The sequence below is a fragment of the Molothrus ater genome, chromosome 5, assembly GCF_012460135.2.
Source record: "Molothrus ater isolate BHLD 08-10-18 breed brown headed cowbird chromosome 5, BPBGC_Mater_1.1, whole genome shotgun sequence".
NCBI lineage: Eukaryota > Metazoa > Chordata > Aves > Passeriformes > Icteridae > Molothrus > Molothrus ater.
This window is the reverse complement of record NC_050482.2, coordinates 49,281,405-49,308,721: the sequence shown is the minus strand read 5'-3', so window position 1 is coordinate 49,308,721 and position 27,317 is coordinate 49,281,405. Positions and strand designations below refer to the sequence as shown.

The 27,317-nt window shown below is 39.4% G+C and overlaps 1 protein-coding gene across 1 annotated transcript; it reads right to left on the bottom strand.

Annotated features, from left to right (window-relative positions):
- Window positions 1–4,340: 4,340 nt before the first annotated feature.
- On the bottom strand, window positions 4,341–27,287 carry ST13 (ST13 Hsp70 interacting protein). Its single transcript, XM_036400557.2, has 12 exons — window positions 27,131–27,287; window positions 22,536–22,593; window positions 21,256–21,325; window positions 21,081–21,151; window positions 20,497–20,563; window positions 19,843–19,927; window positions 17,275–17,385; window positions 15,930–16,032; window positions 12,223–12,339; window positions 11,449–11,512; window positions 10,212–10,306; window positions 4,341–6,083 (listed from the first exon to the last, which is right to left on the bottom strand). The coding sequence occupies exons 1-12, from the start codon at window positions 27,238–27,240 to the stop codon at window positions 5,955–5,957; spliced, it is 1,080 nt and encodes a 359-aa protein (XP_036256450.1). The 5' UTR covers window positions 27,241–27,287; the 3' UTR covers window positions 4,341–5,954.
- Between the last annotated feature and the right edge of the window lie 30 nt (window positions 27,288–27,317).

The following is a 27,317-nucleotide window of genomic DNA, read 5'->3' as shown; positions in this document are numbered from 1 at the left end:
ACCTTTGCAAGTAAAGAATGAACTCTCAACTTAAACTATTTCTTCCCTAATACTCTCCTTATTCTAACATTAAAAAAAAAAATAGAAATACATATCTCCTTTATTTTTGCCCAGAAATTCAATTCATTAGAGAGTCCAAACATGTCAAGACAGAATGACAGAATTTAATTACTACTTTCAAAATTACTTTCTGAATCTGTTGCAAAACTTTCTCTCTCAGAGAAGGTGGATAAACTGGATCATACTCCCAGTACAGCACAGATAAAAGCAACTAGAAATTAACAAATGAGATTGCATGTGCTGATAATTTGAGTTCATTAAATAGAGCAATTTGATCACACCATCTTGTCAAGATCAGGCTTAGGTATTAAGGCCAAGGTAAAACCAGCCTCTTCCAGAAGCAAGCACTGTAATCACACACAGATTAAAAAGCACATGTGTGTGTGAACTCTGCATGAACCAGTTTTGACCGAGCCTCTGCAATGAAGCAGAATGTTCCCTATGCACTTCATCTAGGTCCAGGGATATCAGAAAAGTTGAAATTCTTTTTTTTTTTTTTTAATTACTTGCATTACTATTACATTTAATCTCCTATCATGGTACTTGCTCAACCTAACTAGACCAAATGTCCCTCAGCCACCCTTAGTTTTACATAGACTAAGTAATTGTCAAACACAATTTTTTGTTGCCTTGATGTTGCTTTTTCCCTCAGACACTTGATAAATGTCTAACATCTGTTCTAAATGTACATTTTTCTGGTCTTTTTTTTTTTTTTTTGTAAAGGCTACTAATTAATTCCAGTTCAGAATCTTGCTTTATCTAGTTTGAAAAGTTTTCACACAAGAGACTAGAGAAAAAAATGTGCCAGATTATAAAATGGCTTCGGAAAAACCTTTTATTTTTCAAGAACTTTTCCTCATTGTAGGATAACACAAAAGAAAGTGTGAGGGCAAATCATCTTGTAGAACAGTTGTGTTAATTTTTCCTTATACACTCTCAGCAACAAGCCATATTTTAGACCAATTGTTAAAAAATCTGAAATAAGAAAGCACAGGTGGTTTTCTCTTCCAAATAAGAACTAGACACTAGTGGCTAAACATCAGAATGAATTTTCTCTAATGAGAGGCAATGCAGCTGGCAGCAGCTCAGACATTTCACTCTCAATATAGTACTTTGATATTTTTCCATCTATTTTTGATGATTTCCTAACATCTTGTACCTTCAGCCCATTTAAAAGCTAATTTTATAGAACACTGTGCTGGTTGTTACATGATTTCAGCTATGATATTTTTCCTTCTGAAACGTGAAACGCAAATTCAACTCATTTCTAGAACTCTTACCCACCACTGAGATTGTTAGAAAACTAAATGTTTCAATAATAGAATTCAATTTACTATTACCTCCTTTAGACCTCACCTCCTTGTTACTTACTTGACACTTGAGTAATAAGTACCTTGTTTTTTGGAATCCTTTTGTTCCATAAAAATTATGTGTACCATCTGGACTGCTGCAGCTGCTGTACTTCAAGAAGAAACTGTAAGATAAAGTGCTAACCTAAACCCTGTAATCCTTCACATTTCTTTACATACAGTAGCAACTCACATTCCTTGTAACCTCTGAAATAAATGTTTATACATTAAAAAAAATCTTGTGCAACAACAAACGTGCCAAAGTTGTAACCCACTTAACAAAAAGAGATGTAACACATTCTGCAAATACATTTATTTAGTTATTTATAAGATCTCAGGCTTGTCTGAGATCATACATATAGGATACAGCTTTCAAAAGTGTGTTTGTAAGCAGACATAAACAGTAGTAACACTTTGTTAGCAAAATTACAAATGAACATCTGGATTTGGTTATTTATCAAGATTCAGATTTACAGGAGAGTCCTCGGTATTTACATTCTCTGGGACCTCAGGACCTCCAGTCAGCAGGGACAAGGAAAGGTTTGTCTTACAGAAGTTCCTGTTTGTGAGGGTCACATCAAGTGAGTATGATGTACCCAAGCTTTGATTCACAAAGTGATCAGTGACTTGTTGCCCAGTTGATTAATTTTTTTTTTTCTTGCTCCATAGTTCAGATCTACCAGCAACCACCTGATCTGCCTCATTTATTTGCCACATTAAAACTGTTCCTGCTTCCTCTGTATTTGCATTTTCTTATATCACTACTGACCTCCTATGATTTGTCTTGTGGTACTGAACATGGAGGTGTCTGCATTCAATTGGACACCACCATTTTTTACTCCACTTCAGCTCTTTGGTAATCCAGAATTACTTTCTTACAATGCTGCCCTCACTCCATCATGTGTGAAGCAAGGTTGAGGCCCACCTCTGCAGAGCTCTGAATATGTTTCACAGGACACCTTTCTCTAGGCATCAGAAGAAAACACTGCTACTGTTTTCCTAGTGAGCCACCCTCCAGCTCCAAGTTACCAACCATTGTCAGCACCAGTGACTGCCAGGTCAGAGTGCCCTGGAGCAAAGAGGAAACAACCTCCAGAGCCTCTGCCATGAGCATCCCTCAGCCCACCGGCCCTGGGGGATTTCAAAGAGGCTCCAAACACTTCCAGTCAGCAGCATGCCATGACCCATGGGAAGGTACAGCCAAGGCTAACCTGGCTCTAGCTCCCCCTGGCTATGTCCAGAGTCTCCCATCCCAATGGGTGAAGGATTCTGCTTGCACGGCAGGTGCCATGAGCTCCCATAACAATCTTATTTCCTCTTCCATTCCACAGAAGAGGAATGTACAGGCATATGCAAGAGTATGGCTTGTATGAGCTTTATACAAAAGCTATGAAAGTCACATACAAGAAAAACAAGGTGGCATTTAAAGACAGATTTTTAAACTACATATAGTACTTGCAAAAAGCTGTTTCTGTAGCATGGTTTTACTTTTATGTGGCTTTTTAATACCCACTGACCCATTCTCCTCTGGCCTATCACTGCTCCACCTGGCTTTGTCCCATCTGCCTTCATCCAACTTTGAGACTCATCCAGCCACTGCCTTCCCACAAAGACAAAACAAGCCAACAATTATCAACAAGTACCAACAATGAAGGGAGATAAAATTTCCAAAAATTTCTGATAAAGGCACCAAGCTTTGTATTTTCCACATTACTATGCAAAAGGACTCCCCGTGAACTAGAGCAGCCTGGATGTGGCAACTGAGCTGACACTTGCTTCCCTTGGGGCAGCAGCTGAACCAGAGAGGACACTCAAGTCACCAGGACTCACACAGGAACAAGGCTGTGAGCCTCTCTACCAGTCAGATGCAGGTGCATCACTGCACTCCTGGCTCATTGAATCTGGGCATGGGATGAACCAAACAGCTCAGTGCAGGACTTGTGCACAAGGCAGGAAGGCACACCTGAGCTAGGGGCAGGGCTGGCAGCACTCTGTCCCAGCTGACATGGATATGCTTTTGCAGCTTTCAGAGACAAACTGCCAGCAGAGCTGATTATTGCCACTGCACTTACAACAACCACCCCCACGCAATGCTCCAACAGAACAAACAACCTGAAGGATCTGCCAGTAAATACAGGAGCAACCAATGAAATTAACAACTTCCTCATTTAGCTACGTACATCCCACATTTGGAACTACCCGTCTTTGCTCATCTCTTGTGCAGTTAGCATTCTGCACTTGCACTTCTGTTCAAACCAGTTTAGCTGCTTAGATGTCCACACACCAACTCAGGGAACTGAGATGAAGTCCAGACAGCTCATCAATTTACTTGCTGAGCAACACTACAACCAAAAAAGCTCACACACCAAGGGAGTCATAGGATGTGTATTCCCAAAGAACAAGAATTCAGCTAAACTGTTAAAGCCAACATCAAAATGAGAGAATGCTTTTATAGAATCAATCAACTCTCAGTAAGGGCAACTGATGTGTAAGCAAGCAGGCAGGACACAGATATGACCATTTCTATTAGGTAGGAGTAACTTCCTACTTTTGACTACTCATGGGAAGACAGACACAAACAGCCAAGTTGGAATAACAGGAAACCGTAGGGAATAAATCTATATTCAAGATACTCTAATTTGTGCACAACACATGCACTAGCCTGAATGCAGAAGTCAAGATTTAGCCTATATTGAGGGGTGACCTACTTCAAGTATCTCTTCTTGAGAATGGGAAATCAAGACTATGACCAAAAGCCATGCACACAGCAACACACAATTGTAATTTGAGTTCATTCAGTCATGAAGATGAGCCCTTAGGCATTTTGTTCCAATTTAAAACACAAGTTATATATACAATTTGAATAAAGCACTTCCACATTTAATTTAAGCAAAATAATTTTTATCAGAAAGGTACACAAACCCAAAAAGCTGTGTTTTTCAAAACCATACTTTATTTTTAAAGGCTAAGAGAAGTATTCAGAACTGTATTTCTTAAGCAAAAAGATTCACATTTCATTGTGCAGGGTCATTAGTAGGAGAAAAAGCATTTGGGGATTTACTTTTTTGCAACTGCTGTAGAGTTCCTACATCAAACCAGATTTGCTTAAAAATGGTAACATCAGTTATGGCTCAAGATACAGAATTACAAAAGAGTAACACAAACCTTGAAATTCAAGGGGTGAACAGGTAACTATGGTCATTTTTTCCACATGAAGATGTTTTAGCCAAGACAAACAGAAGCAACAACTGTCTTATTGGTAGCCAAATCCACTGAACACCATCAGGACAGACACTGCATCAAAGATACCCGTGCTGATAAATGCACGTGTTCGAAGAATGTTCTGTCTGTTCCAATTACTTCACCTTTTCCTCTGTATCACAAGCCTCAAAACCATGGGGTATGAAACCACAACAACAGATTTTTTTTTTTTAAACAAGAGGCTACAAGAAAAGATGGAAGATCACAGAATGTGGTGAAGAACAAGTCATCACCTCTACAGAGACAGCAGGACTTTGACCAAGAAATTTTAATCAGTGAGCATGTAAGAACCCAAAACGACTCAGAACCCAGAGCTGCAATTTTGTTGGGTGCTCTCCCCTTCACCAGTGTGTAACTCTGCATGTACATGTTCTGGATGGCTTGCATTCAGTGGGACAGAGGTAGTGATGGGAACAAGATTCCTTCCCTAAAGTTTCCAAATAGATGCAACCTGGTAAGCATGGCCCCAAGGAAGGGTGAGTGCAGCCAGCAGAGGGCCTGCCAACTGAGAAAGGACAAGAGTACAAGCACAGACAGGAAGCTGCTCTCCCATACCCAGACTGATAAATAAAATGTTACCTAAAGGTGCTGGACAAGAACCGAACAAGTAACAAAACATCTATGGCCTCAGCAATATGTACTTCATGCCAGATTGTGCAAATGGTAGAATTGTACCTTTGCTGCACAGTTGTGGTGATCAAAATGATATAGTATTTGCAGTACTGCCAGAAGTTCCAGTGTGTAACAAGCTAGTCTGATTATACTGATAATAGCTTTAAAAAGTCTATCACCCATTAAAAAAAAAAAGTTGTATTTGTGGACAATTCCTTTATCCAGTTAATTCTTCAGACTTGTCCCACCTTTGCTATTTTTCTGTCCTAAAGGGATTAAGACAGACTTCAGTCGTTCAAGTTCTTTCCCCTTTGCTCAGTGAGAGCAATAAAAAAAAAAGAAAATAGCATGTTTTTATCTTATACTCCTGGAATACTACAATTTGTTATCAGAAGGATAATTCAGAGAAAACTGTCTGTAACACTTACAATGAAAGGTTGCAACTGTTGGACAAGAAGGGATGGTTGAAAACTAGGTCATCTGAATATAATTTGAGTTCTAGAAACCAGTAATTGAATAAAGTCAATACCTGGGGCTAGAGAGCAGTTCTCCTTAGAACACCCCATTTCTCTTCTTAAGAAGATCAGAGGTAAAATGGTTTATTTTATTGCAACACTGGTTAGCCAAATCAAATCCTTGCCATTCAGGTATGATTTTTAAGAACCAGGGATTTTATGGTTTACTGCCAAATTTGGCAGACAATTTACTGATGAGATTCATGACCTTGGGATTGCTCTGGTACTTGGACATATTTGCTGGATTCTGGGCAACATCTTGGAATGCAACCATAACTTCTGGATCCTGCAGGACAAAAAGAAGAAAAAAAAAAAGAAAAAAGGAAGAAAAATTAGGACATTTGTAAAACAACTCTTCAAAAGTGACTATGTAGTTCCACATGAATCTAGTCTTGTTCAGCTTTTACAGGACAAGACTACATTAGACTTCTGGCAAGAATTCTCTGAAGACAACCCAATAATACAGTGCAGGCTGTTAAAACTGTGTCACTAAACACCAGAGTCATTACTGAACTTGTTACACCAACAGTTCAGTGTATGACAAGGGGGATCAGATAAGACTTCTGTTTTCCCAGAACAGGAGCTATCAAACACAGCCACACCTACCTACTGTATTATTTCTGTTCAGGCATCTTTAAAATGCATTTTGAAGGAGGTAGGAGTTTGATGTATGTATCGTGCATGATAGGATAACTCTACTCTGAGCAACAGCTGATTTTCTCATTTTTTCATTCTAGCAGCAAAAGCCTGAAACTGTTGGGTTGTGAGCAGACAATGTGGCAATGTTTGGCTTTTAAAATCCATCTAATTCTCAGTCATTCCTCACCTCCACTGAGAATTCACACTTGGAAAAGAACCTTGCTGTCTCTCATCACACACTCTGTTGCAGTTGATAAATACATCCACATTGTTGAATAAAGTCAGTGCCCAAAAAAAAGCTCCATCTTCTCTATTTAGTATGAGAGGTAAAAGGTATTAATAATTTTTTCCCATACTTCTAGTATACCTTGGGCCTCCACCAAACTTGAACTGGTTTTACTTGTTTTACCTGTGTATGTTTTGAACATAATGACTCTGTATGTAACAATTTTACATCTCAGCCTGGAAAAATGTTTCCATTATAAGCAGTATCTACAAAAAATTCCAATTTTCTTTAATTCAACCAAAGTGTAAGCAGTTTATTATGTTCAATACAATTCACAGATGTTAGCTCTAATTTCATCTGCTGTCCTTTCTAGGACATTTAAGTGTTTTCACCAAAAGACACACTGCTTCCTAGACTTCCAACCCACTGCTACAGCAGGCATGTCCTTTGGAAATCATCACATTACCAGTGTGCTCAGAGCTGTCTGTGCTACAATAACCTCATCCTGTATCTATTCTAGCATCAGACTCAGTCCAAAGCTGTTCAACAAGTCTGATCCTAAACTGCATTTGGTAGGTGTGGACTCTACTGAAAGCACCCACACACCTCAGTCATATTTTATACATGTTGGGAACCAAGAGTCCAGTCTTATGGGAGGACTTACAAAGGTGTTGTCTCCTTCACAAAAGATAATCTGCAACAGAATGCTGAAGTTCAGAAAAGAGAGATTAGATACATTCTCTCCACTTTACAGGATTCCCATGCAAAAAAAAAAAAAAAAAAAAAAAAGGCAGACTTTCACAACCTCAGACTTCTTGAATTGATTTCAAAATAGGGCATGTGATTATAAAGATTGTCATGTTGTTAAGTCTGTGGTTTAATTTCTATATGAATCTGGAACAAAAAGCAAAGTAATCTTAGTCACTAATTTGTGTCAAAGCACTCCTAAATGAATGTTAAATATCCAGTTTTATGCTATGTGTTTCACTTTCCTATAAATTCACAGCAAATAAGTGATTCTGTACTTTTGTGATTCCCTGGAAGCTCTCAACCTTAGAGAGTGCTTATAACATCCAAGGTTTGACAGTGATGAGCAATATTATCAAAATAAAGTGTAAGACTGAGGATATCAGCATTTCTGGAGGGAAATGTTTAGTGCATAAGGTGGAATGGTAGCCATTCTATTAATGGTACTAGGAGACATTCAGTTTTCTACTGTTCTGGTCTTTAGTTGCAGAAGGAAAAATAATACTTCCAAGAAAGAGTATTATTTTTTTTCCAACTTAACACATTTTGTTGGAAGTCTGTGTCTAACATATGGCTACATGTCAAATAAGGAATCCATAGGTTCATCTTACACATAACTTCTTATAGAAAAAACTTCTATTTGACTCCAAAATGCAGATGTCATGTGTCTAGAGAAAGCAGTTGCATATGCAAGACATTAAGTACTAGACAACCCACCAGATAGACAAAACAGTAAAATAAAACACTAAAATTACAGTCAATTCTTCTGGAGACTAGAAAGCTTAGGGGCAAATGAGCTAAAAAAGCATGCATTAGAAGTCACTGCAAAAAGTCACAACTTCCTACCATTAAGAAGCTGTGAAAAGAAATGCAAGAGAAGTTTTGCTGCTTTGAGAAAAAAAAAACTGAAGAACTAAATCTCCATGTAATGGAACCAGAAATCTTCCTCAAGAAAGAAGTTTTTATAGTGGTTTGCAGAGATCACAAAATCAGAGAATTGTTAGGGTTGGAAGGGACCTCTGGAGATCATCTAGGCCAACACCCTGCCCAGGCAAGATTTATGCCAATGACAAGCAATAACTCCCCTAAACATGTCCACAGGCAGCCATATCTGATTCTTTGGTTGCTTCTATGGATGACAAGATGAAGTTAACAGTAAAATCAGTTTAATCTGGCTTGTCTTCAGGCATCCACAGTTGTCAGGTTTTACTGAACTGCAACAAGATTTAGGTACATTTCAGTGTTAACTCATGGAGAATAGTCTCCAAAATGATGAAATCACAGCAAGTCTAAAGAGACTGAGGTAGTGGCCTTTACTCTTAAAATTCTCCCATTTTGGCACTGACTCCTCACTATGAAAAGCCTCTACAGTTACAAAGGAATTTTGGAGTGACTTGTGCGATTCAGTATGTTCAGACTGTTTTGTTACCTCAGATAACTGACATAATAGCTGCCAGCTTACATTATCCATCAACATATTCCACAGCTGCACTGGGCAGATGCCAAGCAGTAGAAACTACTGTTTTTGCAAACTAGAGCTTACAGGGCCAATTCAGAAAAGACCAGAAAGCAGAGTTGGACATTTTAGGAAAAGGTGGCAGTGTAGACAGAGATCAAGTTCTAATAAATCATATCTAGATAGCTGTACATGCTAAAGCCTGCCTGCATTACCAGAAGACACTGTCAACACACATTTTTTCAAGAGTCCTACCCTATGCTGGGGCATATGTAATCAGCATGCAATGGAGTCTTCTTAAAGGCACGTGACAAGCACTTAATATTTAGCTGCACCTCAACACTGTTTTCAGCAACCTCTCATCACAAACTGCAGTGCTGCAGCAGGAAGTAGCCAGGTAAGGAAGACAGCTACAATCAAGGGCCCTTTCTGCTTGGTTTGCATGTGAGCCAACACTGCTGACTGTGGCAGCCTAAGTAAAGGTGTGTTTTCCAACATCAGCAACCATTAAGGGAACAAACCCATTAACTTTTGCATGGAAAGTGATGATTTTTTCTGATTCCAGGGCATACTGAATAAGATTCCTTTGTGATGCCTTTATTTCAATGAGCTGAGGACAATATGTAACTCTACTCACAGCAATCCAGAGAAAAGAAACAAGACAGTTTTGTACTTGATCATATTAGAATGCAAATTGAACTACACACTCAGCTCTGACTTTTTCTAGCCCACCTGCCCTTAAAATGGTGTTGTCAGACACGTTCCCTTTAATCTGTTGAAATACTTCTCTTGAGTAGAAGTAGTTATGACACTGAGCAATTAATCAAGCCTACCAGGGAAGTAAGCTTTCTGAATATGATTTCAGAAAATGCCAGATGAAGAACTATTCTGATACTACTTTGTCTCTGGCAAAACCTCAAATATTTTATCTCCTAAGAGAAAGGCAATTCTCATCACAATATTATTATAATACATTGTGTAAGAAAAATATTATCAATTTTTTTGTTTGTGCATAATTATCCTGCTATAAAGTGTGTGCATTCAAAAAATAAGCAAGTGAATTATAATGTGTGGAAAAGGACCATTTGAGAGACTTTCTGTATAGAACACACAGTTTTGCCTATCATAGATGGGGGGCAGGGTTTGTGTGTCATCTTTAATTAAGCTTCCATTAGTTTGCAAAACAGCTAACATTTAACCCATACAGTCTGGTGTCACACACATGAAGAAAGACTTTTACAACAGAAATAAGCAAGCACCCCCCATTGCCATCCAAAAGGTCACAACTTCCTTCCTCCCCTTAGGCTCATTCAGAAGGTGTAGCTTTGACTTTAACAAATACTCACCTGCATGGCTGCAAGAACTTCTGGATCACTGAGGATCTCATTGAGACCTGGCATACCTGCCATTCCTGGCATGCCTGCAGCCCCAGGAAAGCCACCTGAAAATCCAACACAAGAAAAATGTTCAACTCAGCCATACTGTAATTATGCTCACTGAGACCAAGACCTACTCCTTGCCACATCTCTAAAGCCGTGTCTTCCATATGGCTGCAGCTGGCCCACTCAATGGAAAGCAGGCTCTTCACCTTCTCTTTCTGTTAAGACAGACATCTCATTTCATCCATGTTTTTAAACCAATTGAATAAGAGGTTTGTACTGAGTACAATTCTTTTCCTGGTTAACTAAAATGAGGTAGGTCTCAAGCTCAGGAAGATAAGGAGTTTGAATGCCTGGGGTGAACAATTCAGGGCAGAAGCAGCTCAGTATTATGTCCTAGGCACATTCCACACTAGGCAGGAACTTTGGGTTTTGAAAAATTGTGCCACCAATGGGAAAAAACTCCAACAAAACCCCAAGAAAAACATCCCTGAAGCAAAATGCTTGAGGTTCTCTTTATGGAATCCTTATTCTGCAGCTTCTTCCCCAGCTGTGCTGAGCATGACGCATATCTGGTCGCTATCTGGCTGCTGATCCAGTTGGAGCACACACAGCCTATCTCAACTCTTAACTACATCTCAATCTTCAAGAGTATCAGTACTTCTGTTTCTCCCCAGTTCATTGTATAACATGGAAAGCCTGATTTTTGTGAAGTTGTTAAGGATAACTTTCTTATAAGGTAATCAGCACTACCTCCCTAAAAAAACTATTCTGTTAACAAGAGCTTGCAATCAGCAGAGATTTCCCTCATGTTCAACCCAAATTTTCAACTTTAAAACTATCGCTCTTAAATGGATTCAAGGCACCCTGAGTAATTTAGAAAACATTTTTATACTCGTTTTTAAACACATTATCAAGCAAATTCTGCTTCTTTTGTTATCCCAGACCTAAATCCTTTCATTCTGTTATTCAATTATTGATTTCTGCCTTCCCTCTACTTGCTACACAGCATCAATCCTCTTCAAGAGAAAAAATCCCATCCTCTTACCACTAGCGATCCAAGAGTTATTTCTATACGAGTTCTAAACTTCACATAGGATTTTTCTGTCTTGAGAACAAATGCTATAAAAACTACAGTTATAATACTCCATATGGAAACAACAGCCACCTCTACCTCAAGTATTTGTGCTTAAAAATAAAATACCTGGAAAGCCACCTGGGAAGCCACCAAACTGAGCTCCTCCTGCCTGTCGTCTTGCTTCTTCCTCCTGTGGATGAAAGCACATCATTCCACACAAAACAATGGAAGTGCAGCCTGTTTTCTACTGCTCAACTGGGTTTAGGAGAAAAAAAACAGCTGAGACTGTTCAGGCAGATCTGCCATCACAAGAAACAAAGCACTCTACTATCTTCAAAGCCACTGACAAGAAATTGCTCTGTCTGTTCTTAATTTTGTACACGACTGCAGGTTAGTTATGCAAGGTATGCTTCTACTGAATACAAACACTTAATACTGTATGATTTGTTTTAGCTCCCCAACTGTATTTTTAGAACTCCCAACCCCCACATATTAAAATATATTATTAAAGCACAAAAAAAAAAAAAAAAAAAGAGGCAAGCAAGCTGTACCAGGAATTGAGGAAGAGAAGCAAAGTATTATTCTGAATTTAAAACCTCCCACTTTGGGACACCTAAGTACTTTAAGTGAAACTTATTCTGGAATAGTCACACAATAACTGACTTCTTGAAATACAGGACTAGTAGAGATTCCAGAGACTGCTTTTGTCACAAGCAATAAAAGCAGATGAACTCAAATGCCTTCTTCTCCAGACTTCATTATTGGTTAAGTAACCAAGACAGAAACCAACTCTCCAAAATTTAAAACATGCATTTAGTGATTTTCTTTCCTTTGTAATTAATTGTAACCAAAATTAACACTGTCCAAATTATTAAGAAATATTAAAGCCTGAATATTCACCCTTTGTGCTTTCTCATGCTCCTCCCGTGCCTTCTTCACTCTTTCCATTCTTTCCTTGATTTCCTTTTCTTCACGCTTCCGCTCATACTTCCGTCGGTGTTCTGCAATTTTCTGAGCCTGTCACAATGGAATACCAGGAGTTCCTATTCATTTCTAGCATCTCACACCATGTATTTCAGTACAAAACACATGGAAGCATAACCAACCCATGGAAGCATAACCAACCCATCCTACCAGTTCTTAAAACTAAGATCTGATTTCACATCCTAAAAGCCTTTTTGTTTTAGGAGCCATTTGCTACTTCCTTCCCATGGCAGTCAGTCATTCATGTCTACTCAACCCCGACTGGATTCACCAGAACATGCACTCTACCTTCTTTTTTTTTTTTTGTAGCAGTTTTGGGACTTGCATTATTGTTAGAACTTGAACATGTTATTATCTCATATCCCTTTATGCTTTTATCCTGAAATATTGATTTCTCTGGGGCTAAAACCAGCAACTGTCTTGGAAAAAGGCACAATAGGAAGTATAATTCCCACTGCACATACACACATTCTAGATAGTGTTATCACTGTTTCAGATGCCTCTACAGCAAGTACAGACCAACACAAGCAGACCAAATAATTCCTCAACCAACCCAAGAAAGGGCTGGTGGGGAGGAAGTTTGCTTCCTTTTCCTAACTTTTTCCCCAAATGTATTAAATCTATAGTCCCAGTGAAAGAAGAATTCACAATGAACTTCCCAAGGCTCCTCACTCAGGGCTCTTAATAACAACAGAATTATTGGCAGCACTGGTTTCCCAAAACAGAAGGTATCCTTATAAATAATTGCAAAAATGTTTCATGATTTCAGAAATAGTGAATGATGGTTACTCTGTAATATTCCTGTAACTGAAAAACGCACAGCAAAATCTGTTTGCAAGAACAAAGGTACTGCTTAGACAATGGATACTCTTGTATTCTTTTAGAGAAATACCCTTATTCTTTAAAGGAAAAAATTGCTTTTTAAATAGAAGACATTTGATACAACTTATTTTAGTTAGGAGATACTCCTTCCATACTACATTACTACATTACTCCTGAAGTGCATCTGCCAGAGAAAGCACGCTGGAGGCAGTATCACCATGATATTTTCTGAAAAATCCTCTTTGCCCAGAATTTTCTCCTGGGGGGCTGAGAAGCCTCACAGAGGAATGAAAACAATAATTATCTGATTGCTGCTCCTGTGTTTGCTGCTTTGGAATTTGGTCTGGCCATTGTTTACCAAAAGGTGAATATTTGATTGGTTCCATGTGAATTGTTTTTTCTTAATGGCCAATAACATCCAGCTGTGTCAGACTCTCTGACTCAATCACAAGCTTTCATTATCATTCTTGCTAAGCCATCTGATGTATCCTTTATTTTAGTATAATTTTAGTACAGCATTAATATAATATCATAAAATAATTAATCAGCCTTCTGAGAACATGGAATCAAATTCTCATCTCTCACCTTGTCCTGGGAACCCTCAGAAACACCACAGAGGCAGCAGGAATGATAGGGAGTGAATGCAGTACCTGCTATCAGATCCTGACATAACTGATATTTAATGGCTCATTAAGAGAAAGTTAAGTGTTGTTTTCTTTTTACTGAAGCATAAATAGTTTCCAAATTTTAGATTTTTGTTATTTCTAAGTATTTCTCAAAAGGAACTAAATGTTTTTAGAATTTGACTTAAAATTTAGCTGAAAGTACTACAAAGTAAAAATTCTAGGGAAGCTTGAAGTGAATAAATTAGATGAACACATCATTTTGAAAATCACTCATGGAAAGAGCCTATGTTTCTCCTAGAGCTACATATACAAATTCACATGCAGTTAGCAACTACACATCAATGTATCACATGTATTCACTCTGTTGTTTCTGTGCTCAGGCAGATTAACTGGGAAAGAAAAGGCTCCCCCTCAGCCAAGCATTAAGTATTACTTCTTATGAAAACCAGTTGAGACCTAAGACCTAATTAAATTAACCACAGATCAATAGTCTCCAAAAGAGAAGACTAGTAGGTTGTAAAATGGTTTCCATTGTCATTTTGCTGGAGACAGCAAAGACATGGTAGAAAAGCTGAAGTTCTTAGACACAGGAATGTTTATGCATGTGGGGGTTTAAGCTTGGCTGGCTGCCAGATGTTCACTAAGCCGCTCTCTCACTCCGCCCTCCTCAACAGGACAGGAAGAGAAAAATAAGATGGAGAAACTCTTGGCTTGAGATGAAGACAAGATCACTCACTCACTACCATCACAGGCAAAACAGACTCAACCTGGGGAGGATTCATTTAATTTATTGCCCATTAAAAATGGAGCAGGATGATAAGAAACAAGGACAAAACTAAAGCAACCTTCTTCCCAAAGCTCAGCTTTACTGCTTCATTCCCCTCTCTTCCACCCTGAAGAGCAGAGAGAGATGGGGGCCACTATCAGTTCATAACACTGTATTTCTGCCACTCCTCCCTTTTCATACATTTTTCCTGCCCCACAGCATACAGCTCTTCACAAACTGCTCCAGTGTACCCACAAGGTACGTTGCTTAAACAACAGACTGATCCACCATGGGTCCCCCCTGAGCTGCAGCTCCTGCCACAAAACCAGCTTCTGTGTAGGCTTCTCTCCACAGGCTGCAGCTTCAGCCAAGAGCCTGCTCCCCAGGGAACTCTCCATGAGCTGCAGCTTTCCTCAAGGCAGATCCACTTCCTCTCTCATGGGATCCTCCATGGGCTGCAGGGTGGATCTGCCCCATGTGGATCTCCGTGGGCTCAAGACGGACAACGTGCTCAACCTTCACTGGCTGCAGGGAAATCTCTGCTCCCATGCCTAGCACACCTCCTCCCACTTCCTTCTTCACTGATCTTGGTGTCTCTAGAGGGGTTGCTTCTCTCATGTTTTTCTTCTTTACTGCCCTCCCTCTCACAGCTGTTACACTGTATTTTTTAACCCTTTCTTAAATATCTTTTCACAGAAGCACCACTAGCATCACTGACTCGCTGGGCTTTGGCACCAGCTGGAATTGGCTCCAGGTCTCTCCTTACAGGAGGCCAGCCCTGCAGGCTCCACCTTCCCCCAAACTCCCGCAACAGCTGCCATCTGTAGTGTGTCAATCACTTCAAAGGAACAGCAAAAACATTAAAAAGAAAGCCTGCTATCAATAGTGTTACAGAAGTTTCTCCTTAGAAGATTGCTGGGGTCAGCCAGGGGAGAACAGCTGAAAACCAGTTGTGCAGAGCTGAGGCTGCCCTCATGGGGCTGGCTAATGAAAGTACAAACCACAGCAAAATGCTTCCTTTGGAAAACGTGCTTAAGGTCAAAGCTTTGATCAACTCAGAAATATCTTGGGGAAAAAAATCAATTATCAGCTATCTCTGCTTTTCAGAAGGTTTTTAGTCTAGATTCTAAAATACCTGGGAAACTTCAACTGCTTCAGATTCTTCTTTTAAAAATTGAAAAATGAACATATTTCATATTTCTGTCACATGTCCAGCCCCACACATTAAATTTCTCTACACACAGCCATAAACAGCTGTTACTAAAGACAGAAGTATTTATAAACTCAGTCTGAAGTGTTGGAACACATACAAACACATTTCTTCCACACAATGCCTGTTGAAGAATATGAAGGCAGCTGTGTCACTCAGACAAATCCAGGAAAGACCTCCAACATTCCTCCCCACCTACCCTTGGCTGCACCTCCTTCAGCATGGCACTTGCATCTTCATCATAATCCAGTTTACAAGCTAATGCAAGATCATGAGCAGCCTCCTCCCAGTGACCAAGAAGTCTGGAATTCAGAAGACACCAACAGTCAGAAGGGAAAACTGAACACTTGCAGCTCTTCAAAACATTTAACCATGCATCAGTCAGAAATTTTACCTAGAGCTACAAGGAGTTTAAGAACCATGGTGACTCCTCTAAGCTGCACACTACAATACTGTTAGAGGACACTTGTTTGCTTCATATCCTTATGGTAACTTCTGTTTGAAGTAACAGTAAGTAAAAAACTCTCCATGAGATTATGTCATCGTCTGCTATAAAGAATGACCTAACAGGGAGAAGGGTACCCTAGCTAAACACATGAAGCACTACTACCACCAGGCTTAAGTGGACCCCCTTACTCAGCACTCAAACCTCGTGAGTGGATGCACCACATCTTCATTAAAGCAGTCATGTAAGCCTCTGTGCACACTTCTTTATTATTAATTTATACATACTCTTGACAATTAAAAATTTAAGCAAATGGTGGTATTACTAAATGGTGAAAGCACTTTTGCTCACAGAGGTATTAATTCAAACTATTCTCCTGTCTTCCCACTCTTAGGCTTCACACTGTAAATTAAAACTGCAGATACAGTTAACAAACTAGTCTCTAAACACTGTCCAAGATGCTTTTTTTCAAGTTATATTAGCATTTACTTCTTCCACTTTTATATAAGCCATAAGAATTGTCACCTTATTTCTTGATTTATTGTTATTAAAAAAAAAAAAAAGGTGAACTACAGTTGGTGGGATTCCTAACACCATTTTAAATAATTACATTGTTTGCAACAAATGGTTCCCTAATAACCAGGTGCTTCAATTCACGATGTAAAAGAGCTCCAGGGTCTAAGGGAAAAGGACAGCAGAGAAATGTTCAAGAATTATGGGTCAGTAAAAAAACCCAACAAACTAAGTGAAAACAAAAGACCTCCAAACAAATAAAACAAGCAGTCCTAGATCTCACTATCTTTACCAAATAATTACAAAATATTATTCAGAAAAGCAGGAAGCCATTAGAAGATGAGAGCAGAAGGGCGAGTGGAGGGGAACAGCACCAGGAGAACTACTCATAAATTGCCATCAATATATCACCATCCTTTCTATTCTCTAAGCTACATACTCAACACAATGGTTTCTTGGCTCACAGCTAACAAACAGGTCTCAGGTACAAGACAAACAGTTCAGAGGCACAGAGAAGGAGAGAATGTGTGAACAAAACTATTCCCCCCAAGTAAAGATAATATCAAGTACAGGTGCAGCTCATTACCTATGTGCTTTCCCCCTCCATTTATAGGTCTGTGCCGAGTCAGGATTAATCTTGATGGCTCTGTCACAATCTCTAATGGCAGCATTTGGCTTCTGTAGTTTCACAAAAACACTGTGGGAACAAGAACATTTATCATACATATTGAAATACCAAGTTACTAACTTAAGCTGGAAATAATTTTGGATGACTAACAGGCAAGCTAGTGAGATAATGCATTTGAAGAGCTGAGTTCAAAAAGATTTCATAGTAACATAGATAACAAAGTCACTAAAATTTAGTCTCACCCTCCCAGCACCGTAGGTGAGTCATGAGCAAGAACTGAAAGCATTCATTGTTCAGACTCAAGCCTTGCCAGCAAGAATAACTTCAGTGCAGATGAGAGGATACAGAAATGCAAAGGACGGTCCCATGGTGGTTGGGGTCTATGGCCAATGGCAACTAGCAATTTGAACAAAACAATATTCTGCACACCATATTGCACAGTTCTTAACACAGTAACACAAAGAAAGCATAAGGAGTTACACAGGCTACAAGGATCAATAGCTAGAGTCATGAGGAAAAGGAGGTAGGACATGAGTCATCAAAATCAAAAGCAGCAAAACAAACACAAACTCAGCAAGAAGCCCCATTCCCTTATCAGTTAAATGTAAAACCTGAAAATTTTACACCACACAAGCATCTCAGACTAACTAGTAGAATGGTACTTTAGGAGGTTCAAGTAATTAAAATTAAAAATCTCTTAAGGAAACACTAAAAACCATTCCTGAATTGACAGAAATATTCAATATTCAACATATTCCATGCCAGAACTTCTACCTCTACATCTAACTCTATATCTTCCTTTTACATGTCTTTAAAAACAGTTTGTCAACAATTCCTGTAAGTAACTTCATTATTAAGGCTTCTTATAAAGCAAGCACAAAGTCACACATTGTCTTCTAGGAACAAACAGGGGACAGGGTGTCAGGGAAGTGTCCCAAAGCTACACCTCATCAATGAGAGCCATTTCAATGGTGCTGGCTCCACAAAGCCCCATGTCTCTCAAACACACAAACCCCTCACAACCAAAGCTATGGATTACTCCTAGCACTTGATCAGCATGGAAAGTTTTACAATATCCCAGTTTCTTTCTACAACAGACCAAATAGAGGGAACTTTTAAACTTCTCCTAACATTCTTAGTCTTCATTGCTACACCCAGTCCTGAGAAGACAGGACACTGAAAGAGATTTTAAACATACTGTTATGATGGCAACAGCAACAGTGTATTAAGGTACACAAGTGGTGTTGCATGTAAAAACTTTGATATGGAAAGGGAAAAAAAGCAAGGCAAGTACCAGTCAAGATGTATTACAATGGAACAGTATTTTATATTACAAAGAACACTAATTAATCTTATGAAAGTTTATGTTCTCTTTGAATAAAATTGCTATGGGAAAGATCCACTAATTATCATATCATCCATGATTAGTGGTCCTTTGTGTAAGAACAGAAAAAAAAATCTCCTTCTGCCACCCATACTTGTCAAGCCTTCCTGAAGAATCAGGAAGATAAAGATGTTTGTTCATTATGAATTTAGAAAGTTCCCAAAGCATCATCTGCAGTCTGGTAGATGTAAGCAGCAGTAAGGGGGGTGAAGAATGGGCTGAGATACAGATGCATCCTGTTCAAACATATGACTGTTGAACAGAACCTGTTCTACTAACTAATTCATTTAGTAGGTACAACAGGGAGAGAATTCACAGGATTCTTATCTAAGTTTGCATCTAAACAGTGTCATTTCAATCATCATCTTAATCCTACAACACACTTCAGATTTTAGAAGTGTTTGTAACCCAGCATTATTCTACCTCAACATACCAAAAGCACTATTGTTGAGGAATACTTTCAGTGCAGGAATACTCCATGTGCAGCTGCAGTGTCAGCTGAAGATTGGACTCCAGGTGGTGAGAGCCCCGGGCAAGAACTGGTGTCAACCTTTGCACAGGGACCTGTGGCCCAGCCAGGTGACTGGACACTCAGACACAGCAGGAGCCCATGATCTCAGACTTTCACAAGCACAGACTGTGAAGGTATAAAAGCCCAGGGCTTTCTTTGTATGGAATCCCTCCTCAGAGGCACCAGCTCAAGCTGTTAATTTGTTATTGCACCACGATTAAATTATTTTAAGAATCCAGATGTCTGAGAGTCTGCTGGGAAACCCAGGGTCAAGACAGTAAGGAAACCTGATCTGACTGGGAGTGTGGGGGATGTAGCTGCAAAGGTGCTTCAGTTCTAACTCAGGCAGTGCAAGCATGACTGCCAGGGTGCCTCCTGCAAAGTGTCCTTAATGTTACTACAATGCATTTTGGAGCACTATTCTGTTATTTACTCTCTTACCAAGATTCTTTATATGGCTGCTACAGCAAATCTGGTGAGTCAAACAGAAGAGAAACTGCATGAAATGAACACTTTCCTTTCCCTCCTGTGGTTGAAGTTTACACAGATCCTCAAAGTTGCCTTATACTTAGGCTCCTTAAGGAGAATAACAGAACAGGCAGAGACATAAAATCACTAGGTTATGACTCACCTTGCCCTCTTGGCATACAAGATGGCCAAACAAGGATTCAGCTTGATAGCTTCTGTGAATAAGTCAACAGCCTTCTGAAGGTCCCCTAAATACAAGTACCAGTGAAGTTTCAATGATTATGTAATGAAATAACATCTGAATTCCCAAACTTGCCTTACACAGCGTTATGTGCCTAAACACTTCTTAGATAGAAGATTAGCAACAAAGAAAAATCACTTTCTCCATCTTGCTGTGTTACAGAAGTACAAACTCCGAAATTAATGCTTGAGGAGAATAGATATTTTCCCAGTTAAATTTGTATATTTAACTTTGAATGCAATCAAACAGAATGTCACATCTTTACCCTTTTCACTACTTTAAGACAAACCACTAAAGACACTAAACATAATATGGAGGGAATTATCATCATGACCAATTTGTAATTAAGATGCTGTAGTACCTCCTTCCCCCTTCCACCTTTCCCAAACTATGGCTACATTGGAAAAACAGTACTTGAAGAACTTTCAAGCTCTAGATAATTTTGGGTATCGAACAAGAAGTATGTTTCCTCCTCCTCAAAAGCATTCATAATGGTCCAAGATATTCACCTGCTTTTTTATAAGAGGAAAACCAAAACAAATGTCCCTGAATAAGTACTAAAAAACAATTTATCACCTTCACCGAGAGCATTTATTGCTTCCATCTTCTTTTCATTAGCTTGATCCGCCATCTCTTCAGTTACCTAACAAAATAAAATGAAAAACACACACACAAACCCCAAAAGCTGTAGAGTCCAGGCCAAAATTACCACACTAAGACTTCACCAATGGAGAAAATGCTTCAGTTGTCCAATTCCAGAACCTTCATTTTAATTTGCATTGAAATCATAGGTCAAAAAACCCCACAAAACCTTTGTTTTCAGCTTGAAGACATTAGTCAACATTATTTTTAGCTATAAAAGACTTGAAAGTTAAGTTGAATAATGGTAGAATTCTACATATCTAGTTTGCATGGGTGTTTTGATAAACTTCTTTGGCATTTTCTGACCTGATCATCCACATGGAACTTTTTGATTGACTCTAACCTTGAAAAGGAAAAGAATGTGATTTTAAGCCAGTTAGTTTTCTGTTTAGAAGAAAATGAGACAAAACAACAGCTGGTTACACAGATAATAAAGTATTCATCCTCCCTCAACTGCTATCCTTGATTACACTCAAAGCCTCCTATCTTTCCTACTGCTACATTGAAGATTTACTTACCTCCACATTTTCATCTCCCATTTCTTGAGGGTCATCATTGTCTGGTTCAATCACTCCCTCATTATCAATTTCTGGGGGAAGAACAAAACGCAAGACTAAGCTCCATCTACAGAGACAGGATTTTCAGAATCATTCTCAGATTGGCAAAATGCAATCAAGTCACTATTTTCCCCACCTAAGTCGCTCTCTTCACTTTCTGGTTCAGGTGGTTTAACGGGCTCCTCTGGGTGTTCCTCTGCTTTGCCCTGAGAGAGACACAGATTTGTAAGCACACATTATTTCTGACCAATGATCTATTTCCACTCTCAAAAATAACAATGTCTTTGAGAAATCAGATTGTGGTACAGCTGAACTATTTTATTTTTAAGATACGAATCTCCTTTTCCCTCCTCTCAGATTAAACCTATCATGTATGCAAATATTTCAGAGCCCAAATCGGGACTTATGAGCTTCTATTATTGGTAAAGCTGGTCCTTCAAATTTTTTAATTCAATAACCAAAACCAAATAATCCAAATAACATCCAATTCAGATCCAGTTTTGCAGTGATTACTAACAAACCCTTCCAATATTCCTGCCTTCCCTCACATATTCTCTGGATCGAAAATTCTCTCAATTTAATACCATTAAGCTAATGTCCTTTAGTAGGGAACAATAAGCTGATGACAGTGGTTTAAATATTGTTTTCATTTGCCAAGGTCTGAGATTATTGCCACTTCTACATAGATATTTTTTCAAAAATTTCAAACGTTTTATTGACTTCTAACTAAATTTCATCTGAATTCCATAACTTAGCACAACCTGTCTATTATCATAGATACAAGCTGCTTGTCTTTATACTTCTCTTGTCACAGACTATATTCAGTACTTATACACAATCCCTCCATATTGCTCTAACTGGCCAGTAATTCCAGCACCCACTGTCTCGTTAAAAAGTTAAAAAACATCTTTCTTCCGAAAGTATTTCAAACTTGAAAATATCCTGATATAAATATCTACAAGGCAAATTTATTTTCTCCCTTAAAACGAATCAACAAAAGCCAACATCTTCTACAATACTGCCTTAAAAATTTGATAGTTCTACTGATCCCTTCATTACTTATCATGCTCGTTAATACTTCTCACGAAAAGATTATAATATAATCCACTAATGACTAGAGAAATGGTTTCTAAACAGACAAGAGAAAACAAACAATAAAAAAAAAATCAAGACTCTGTATAGCATTTGCATTACAGAGAACATCAGGCATTCAGGATTAGGGAAATGGAGCATGATAACACTTGAAATTAACTAGGAAGCCATCTGTAACAAGTTATCTAAAACACAATGGGCAGGCTTCACACTGAACTCTCACATTCACCCTCTCTGACTGAAAACTGACAGCAAATTTTCCCCTTCTGCTTCTCAGTAATTTTGCCAGCATCATTTTTCAGTGATAAATTCTTCATATCTCACCTTACTTGTCTCCTGCGTGGAGGCATTGGCTGGAGCAGGTGGTATTGTGCCTCCCATACTTTTCAGCAAAACAGAGAAAAGACAAAACAAAACAGTAAGATTATCAAAATAGTGGCATGTATTTTATTGATTCAAATCCTGATAATCTCAGCTTCTTGTTGTAACACAAAACATGATGATCCATTTCACTGGCAAAGCAGTAAATAGAGTACACATCCTCCACACTTTTCTCAGTGTAGTGCAATGCACACTGTTGTACAACTCCTTTGAGACTTGTACTCACTTGCATCACACCCTTCACCCACCCACCCTTTCTCACAAGGAAAAGCTGCCTCTTGGCCCAAATGGATTTTCTCCTTTAAATGTAACTTATGTTTGAATCAAAACCAGATATTATGATTAGAAACTTTTTTTTAACAGAGGTCAAATAATTAAAGAAAACAACCTAAAATGCCTATTTAATTTAAAAAACCCTACTGCCTAGAAAAAAAAATAATTTCTCTTACACATTGTAATATTCCTGCCTCTCATTCACCACAGTTAAGGAGCAATCTTGGTGGAGACAGCATTCTGTCAATATAGAATAAACTTCCACATGCTACTGACTTTGATTAGCAGCCAGGAATAAGCAGATGCTGGATTCTCCAGCTCTTAGATAGAACATCTAATCATACCTATGACAGCACACCACAAGGAATAGCATTCCAAGCCATCCCCTGCCCCACATTTCCACCTACTGATGGTTTTCAATAAAAATGTTTCCATGAACTCAACAACTCCTTGGAGCCCCACACAGCTGGTTAGATGGGATAGAAGGGAGAGGAGGAGGTGACTAAACAGGGCTGGGCAGGAGGAATTGGAAGGATGTAGGACTATCTGCTTTCAGGAATTAGTGCAACACAAAACTGTATCCCAAGGATGACAAGTTATAATTTCTTAAGTCAAGCTACTGAAGTTCATTCTCCCCTCTTTCCTTCCTCCTCTCAGGAGCACCTCAGAGTCAGGCCTCAAACTGGCTGAAAAAAACCCAGAATGAGGCAGAAGAGGACAGAGATAGGGATGAATGGGGGAGAAAGGGTAAAAGGAGTTGCAGGAGTTGACAAGATTGACAGGTCCTGGCACAAGGCCCTGCAGCGAAAGGCAAGCGAACAGCATAAAACTGCTTCTCATTTACACAAAAAAAAACTGTCAAAAAACCCCAAAACCAACCAACCATCCAACCAACAAAACCCCAACAAGTGACAAACATCAGCATGTTCTGAAGCTATCACAACAATCTCTGTGTCCCTGGGATGTTGACATTAAAGTGACTAATCAAAGTTATACTGCAAGGACTAAACAACTGCGGTCTGAGAAATCATTACCCAGCCAGGCAGAAAACACAAAACATGGACTAACTAAATTCCTAAGTTCCTCCTAAATTTTTGCCCATGTAGGCTGACAATAGAACACATAACTCTATTAGTCTCTAGAAACCAAGGAGAGGACTACAGGGACCATCTAGTGAAGTCTTGGAACTCTCCTTCTGCATAGAAAAAGAAAACTACAAATTACAAAGCATTTTAACAGAGTTAATAGCTAACATCCATGGTATTAGCTGGTTGTAAGTCCGAAACCTTAAATCACCTCAAGACTGAAACAAATGAGTCAGTCTCCTCTGCATTCTTCATATCCCTCCAAAAATACCCAAGTTTAGTTCAGTTTGAGAAATGTTTACTAATATACATGCATGTTTCATAATATGCTATTTCATGAACTGCCAAGGCTAAACTGTTTCACTCACAGTACGTGAAAATATTCTTGCTGTCCTGGTGATCTCTATTTAAACTATAGTTATAATCCCAGAACAACTCAAAAGCAAGTTACTCTAAAATCTCTTATCCCAGTATTTGATAACAAAGAATGAATGCACAGCAGGGATATATGCAAAGTTTGGAATGCATTAAACCTCAGCAGTATATGGAAACACAAGACACTCTTGTAGGGAAAGGCAGGTACTGAGCTGTAGAAAAAGCACAGACACACACAAGGCACACAAAGAGTTTAGTGTCTGATGCCAGTAACAACTGGGAGTTGTCAGGACTCCATTGCAACAGTGACTGCACATTTCCACTCATCAGGGCCATGAAAAGTGTCACATTTATGACTTGTTGGAAGAACTGCAAATGTGATTTCTGCAACACTTTTATTATTGACAGCAAAATTATCTTCAGAGAGAAATTGGATTACCATGAATTCAAAAGGGTAAAACCTATTTGAACAAAAAAGTAAAAAAAGGCAAAAGGCCTTATTCATCAATTAGGGATTCTGTGGCTTATTTTTAAAGATTGCTATTGTTCAGTCGCAGGGTTTTGAAATGTGTTTCCTTTAATGACTCATTTCATAATAATTCAAGTAAAACATTTGTATTTTTATGCAATTATGAAAAATGGGCTTGATAAAAGGAATGTCAAAACACTTTCCAAACACACTCACACACTACCCTATGCTTTCTCTGCAAAGAGGATCAATACAGAAGTTAAATACAACAGCTAGGCAGAACAAGAGTTAGAAAACAACAAGTGAATGAAACAGGTAAGACTTAAGGTTACTGATGCAAAATTAACAGCCAATAAGAAATAAAGCATCCCATTCTGGCTTCATGAGTAGTTAGCAAAATTTAAATTAGAATCACTAGGTTTAAGGAAAAAAATGAATCAAAGCAATTAGCAGAATTTTAGTAAAAAAATTAAATGATGGATTTTAGTATAATATAGTCATTCTTCTAATCACTCTTAACACTACCTAGCTAAACAAACTATGTCTTTCAGATTAAGACAGGTAAGCCAGACAGAGATATAAGAATTATCGAGTTTATTCCCACCTGAAGGCAGGCCATGCTGTTTGAAGCAGTTTCCAAAGAATGATCAGGCACTTAACAGTTCTACTGCACACAAAACTATTATGTAAAGGCAGAGGGAACCCCCCCAGAATTCCAGACACGTGTGAATGGTAAGTAATTTGGGTACCACTACCATTATCCAAGTGTATTACTTAGGTAAATATTTACCTTAAATATGAAAACTCTCAGAAAACTTAAAAGAGTATTTTTTATCTTTTGAGATAAAGACATTCAGTGAAGATTTTACATGTAAAAAACATTTCATGGCTCTAAATGCAATTACTGTATTAATAAGACAAGCACCAATAAATTCTAAAAATTAACCTGGAAATTAAAGCCCTTCCCATTAACATGGAGAAAGTCAGATGGTCATCATTCCATTCCCTAACACTTTCTTATGCAAAAAAGAAAGAAGTCAGTGTTCTTCCTCTTTCCTCTCCCTCTTCAAGCAGCCTGTCCACACCTTCAGATTTACCCAAGAGAAGGACTGGAAGAAGCCTAAGGTAAGTTACTGAAGTATTTTATGCAACAGCAAAAGGAATAAAAGACCTGCAATAGGATGAGACAGACATCCATCTCCTTCCTAGGCAGAGGTGTATCTACTGTCAGTACTGCAAAGCCAAGTTCAGTTAAATACCAGTGGCTTTACAAGCACAGTATTTTTCAGATGCATAAAAAATTTAAATATCACTGAAAAAACCCCATGAATAAACACTTCATTGTAGCCATTTTCATTATAGGATGTATTGTGAAATGCCAGTGTCTACTTCTCTCTCTCTCTCTCTGTATATATATATACACACAAAAAATCCTGCTTAAGGTTAACACAAATTTTCTAAAACAAATCCCAGCTTGTCACTAGATAAAAATCTTTTAAATTCTCTTTGCTTAACATGCGCACCTGAAAGTATATCCCTCACTTCCCAAGAGTTCTTTAGCGCAGCACTCATAAAAGCCAAGCACAGGCACCGTAACTGAACACAGGGGTTCTGTGGGCTCTCTGCCAGCTGCAAAGAATCCCAACCCTTCCAGTCTCGTACTTCAGGGCGCTCCGGGTGGAACCCAAAGAGAATTTTTATCTGGGAAGCATCTGTTATGGCAGGCCCCGCTCACACAGCGCTAACAGCAGGCACCTAAATGGTTCACAAGGAGCGGAGAATTCGACTACCTTTGAGACGTTAAACTTCAAAGAGTAAACCACGTTTCGGACAGGTATTTTTACATAGCTGCCAAGTATTTTGTGCTTTTGGGTACCAGGATGTAAACCAACGTCACTCAGCTCCCCACAAACTCGGCTCCTTTTTAAGACAGGCTAGCCAACTCTGCTGCGTAATGCGAGAATTAGCTCAGTAAGTATCACTCTGGGGCTTTCCAGCCTGGAAAGCTCAGCCATTGAGATGGCCGGGGGGCAGGCTTTTTGCAATGGGAATAGCCAGAGTTAACGAAACAAAACAAAAAATGAATTAAGGCTTTTTAAGGCGGCAGGAGTAATCCCAGCGGGAAGGGGAGGAGAGGGCGGGAAGGCCGCAGGGCGGACGGGACCGGAGCGGACCCGTGAGGGGGACACTGCGCGCCCCCGGCCCGGCCACGCGGCGCGCCCGCGCGCCGGCACGCGCTCAGGAGACACGCCCCCCTCCCCTCACCGCGTCCCGCGCCACAACACCCCTCCCCCCTCGCCCCTCACGGCCGCCTCCTTCCGCGGCCCGGGACCGACCTCTCCACCCACTCGCGGAGGAAGGCGAGCTCCGGGGTGTGCAGCAGGCCGGGGTTCTGCTTGCACAGCCGGACGAAGGCCCGCAGCTCACTCAGCTTGCGCGAGTCCATGGCGGCACGGCAGCGGCCCAGACGCGTTCGTTCCCCCGCCTACCCGCCGCGGAACCTTCCAGCCCGCCCCGCCCGCC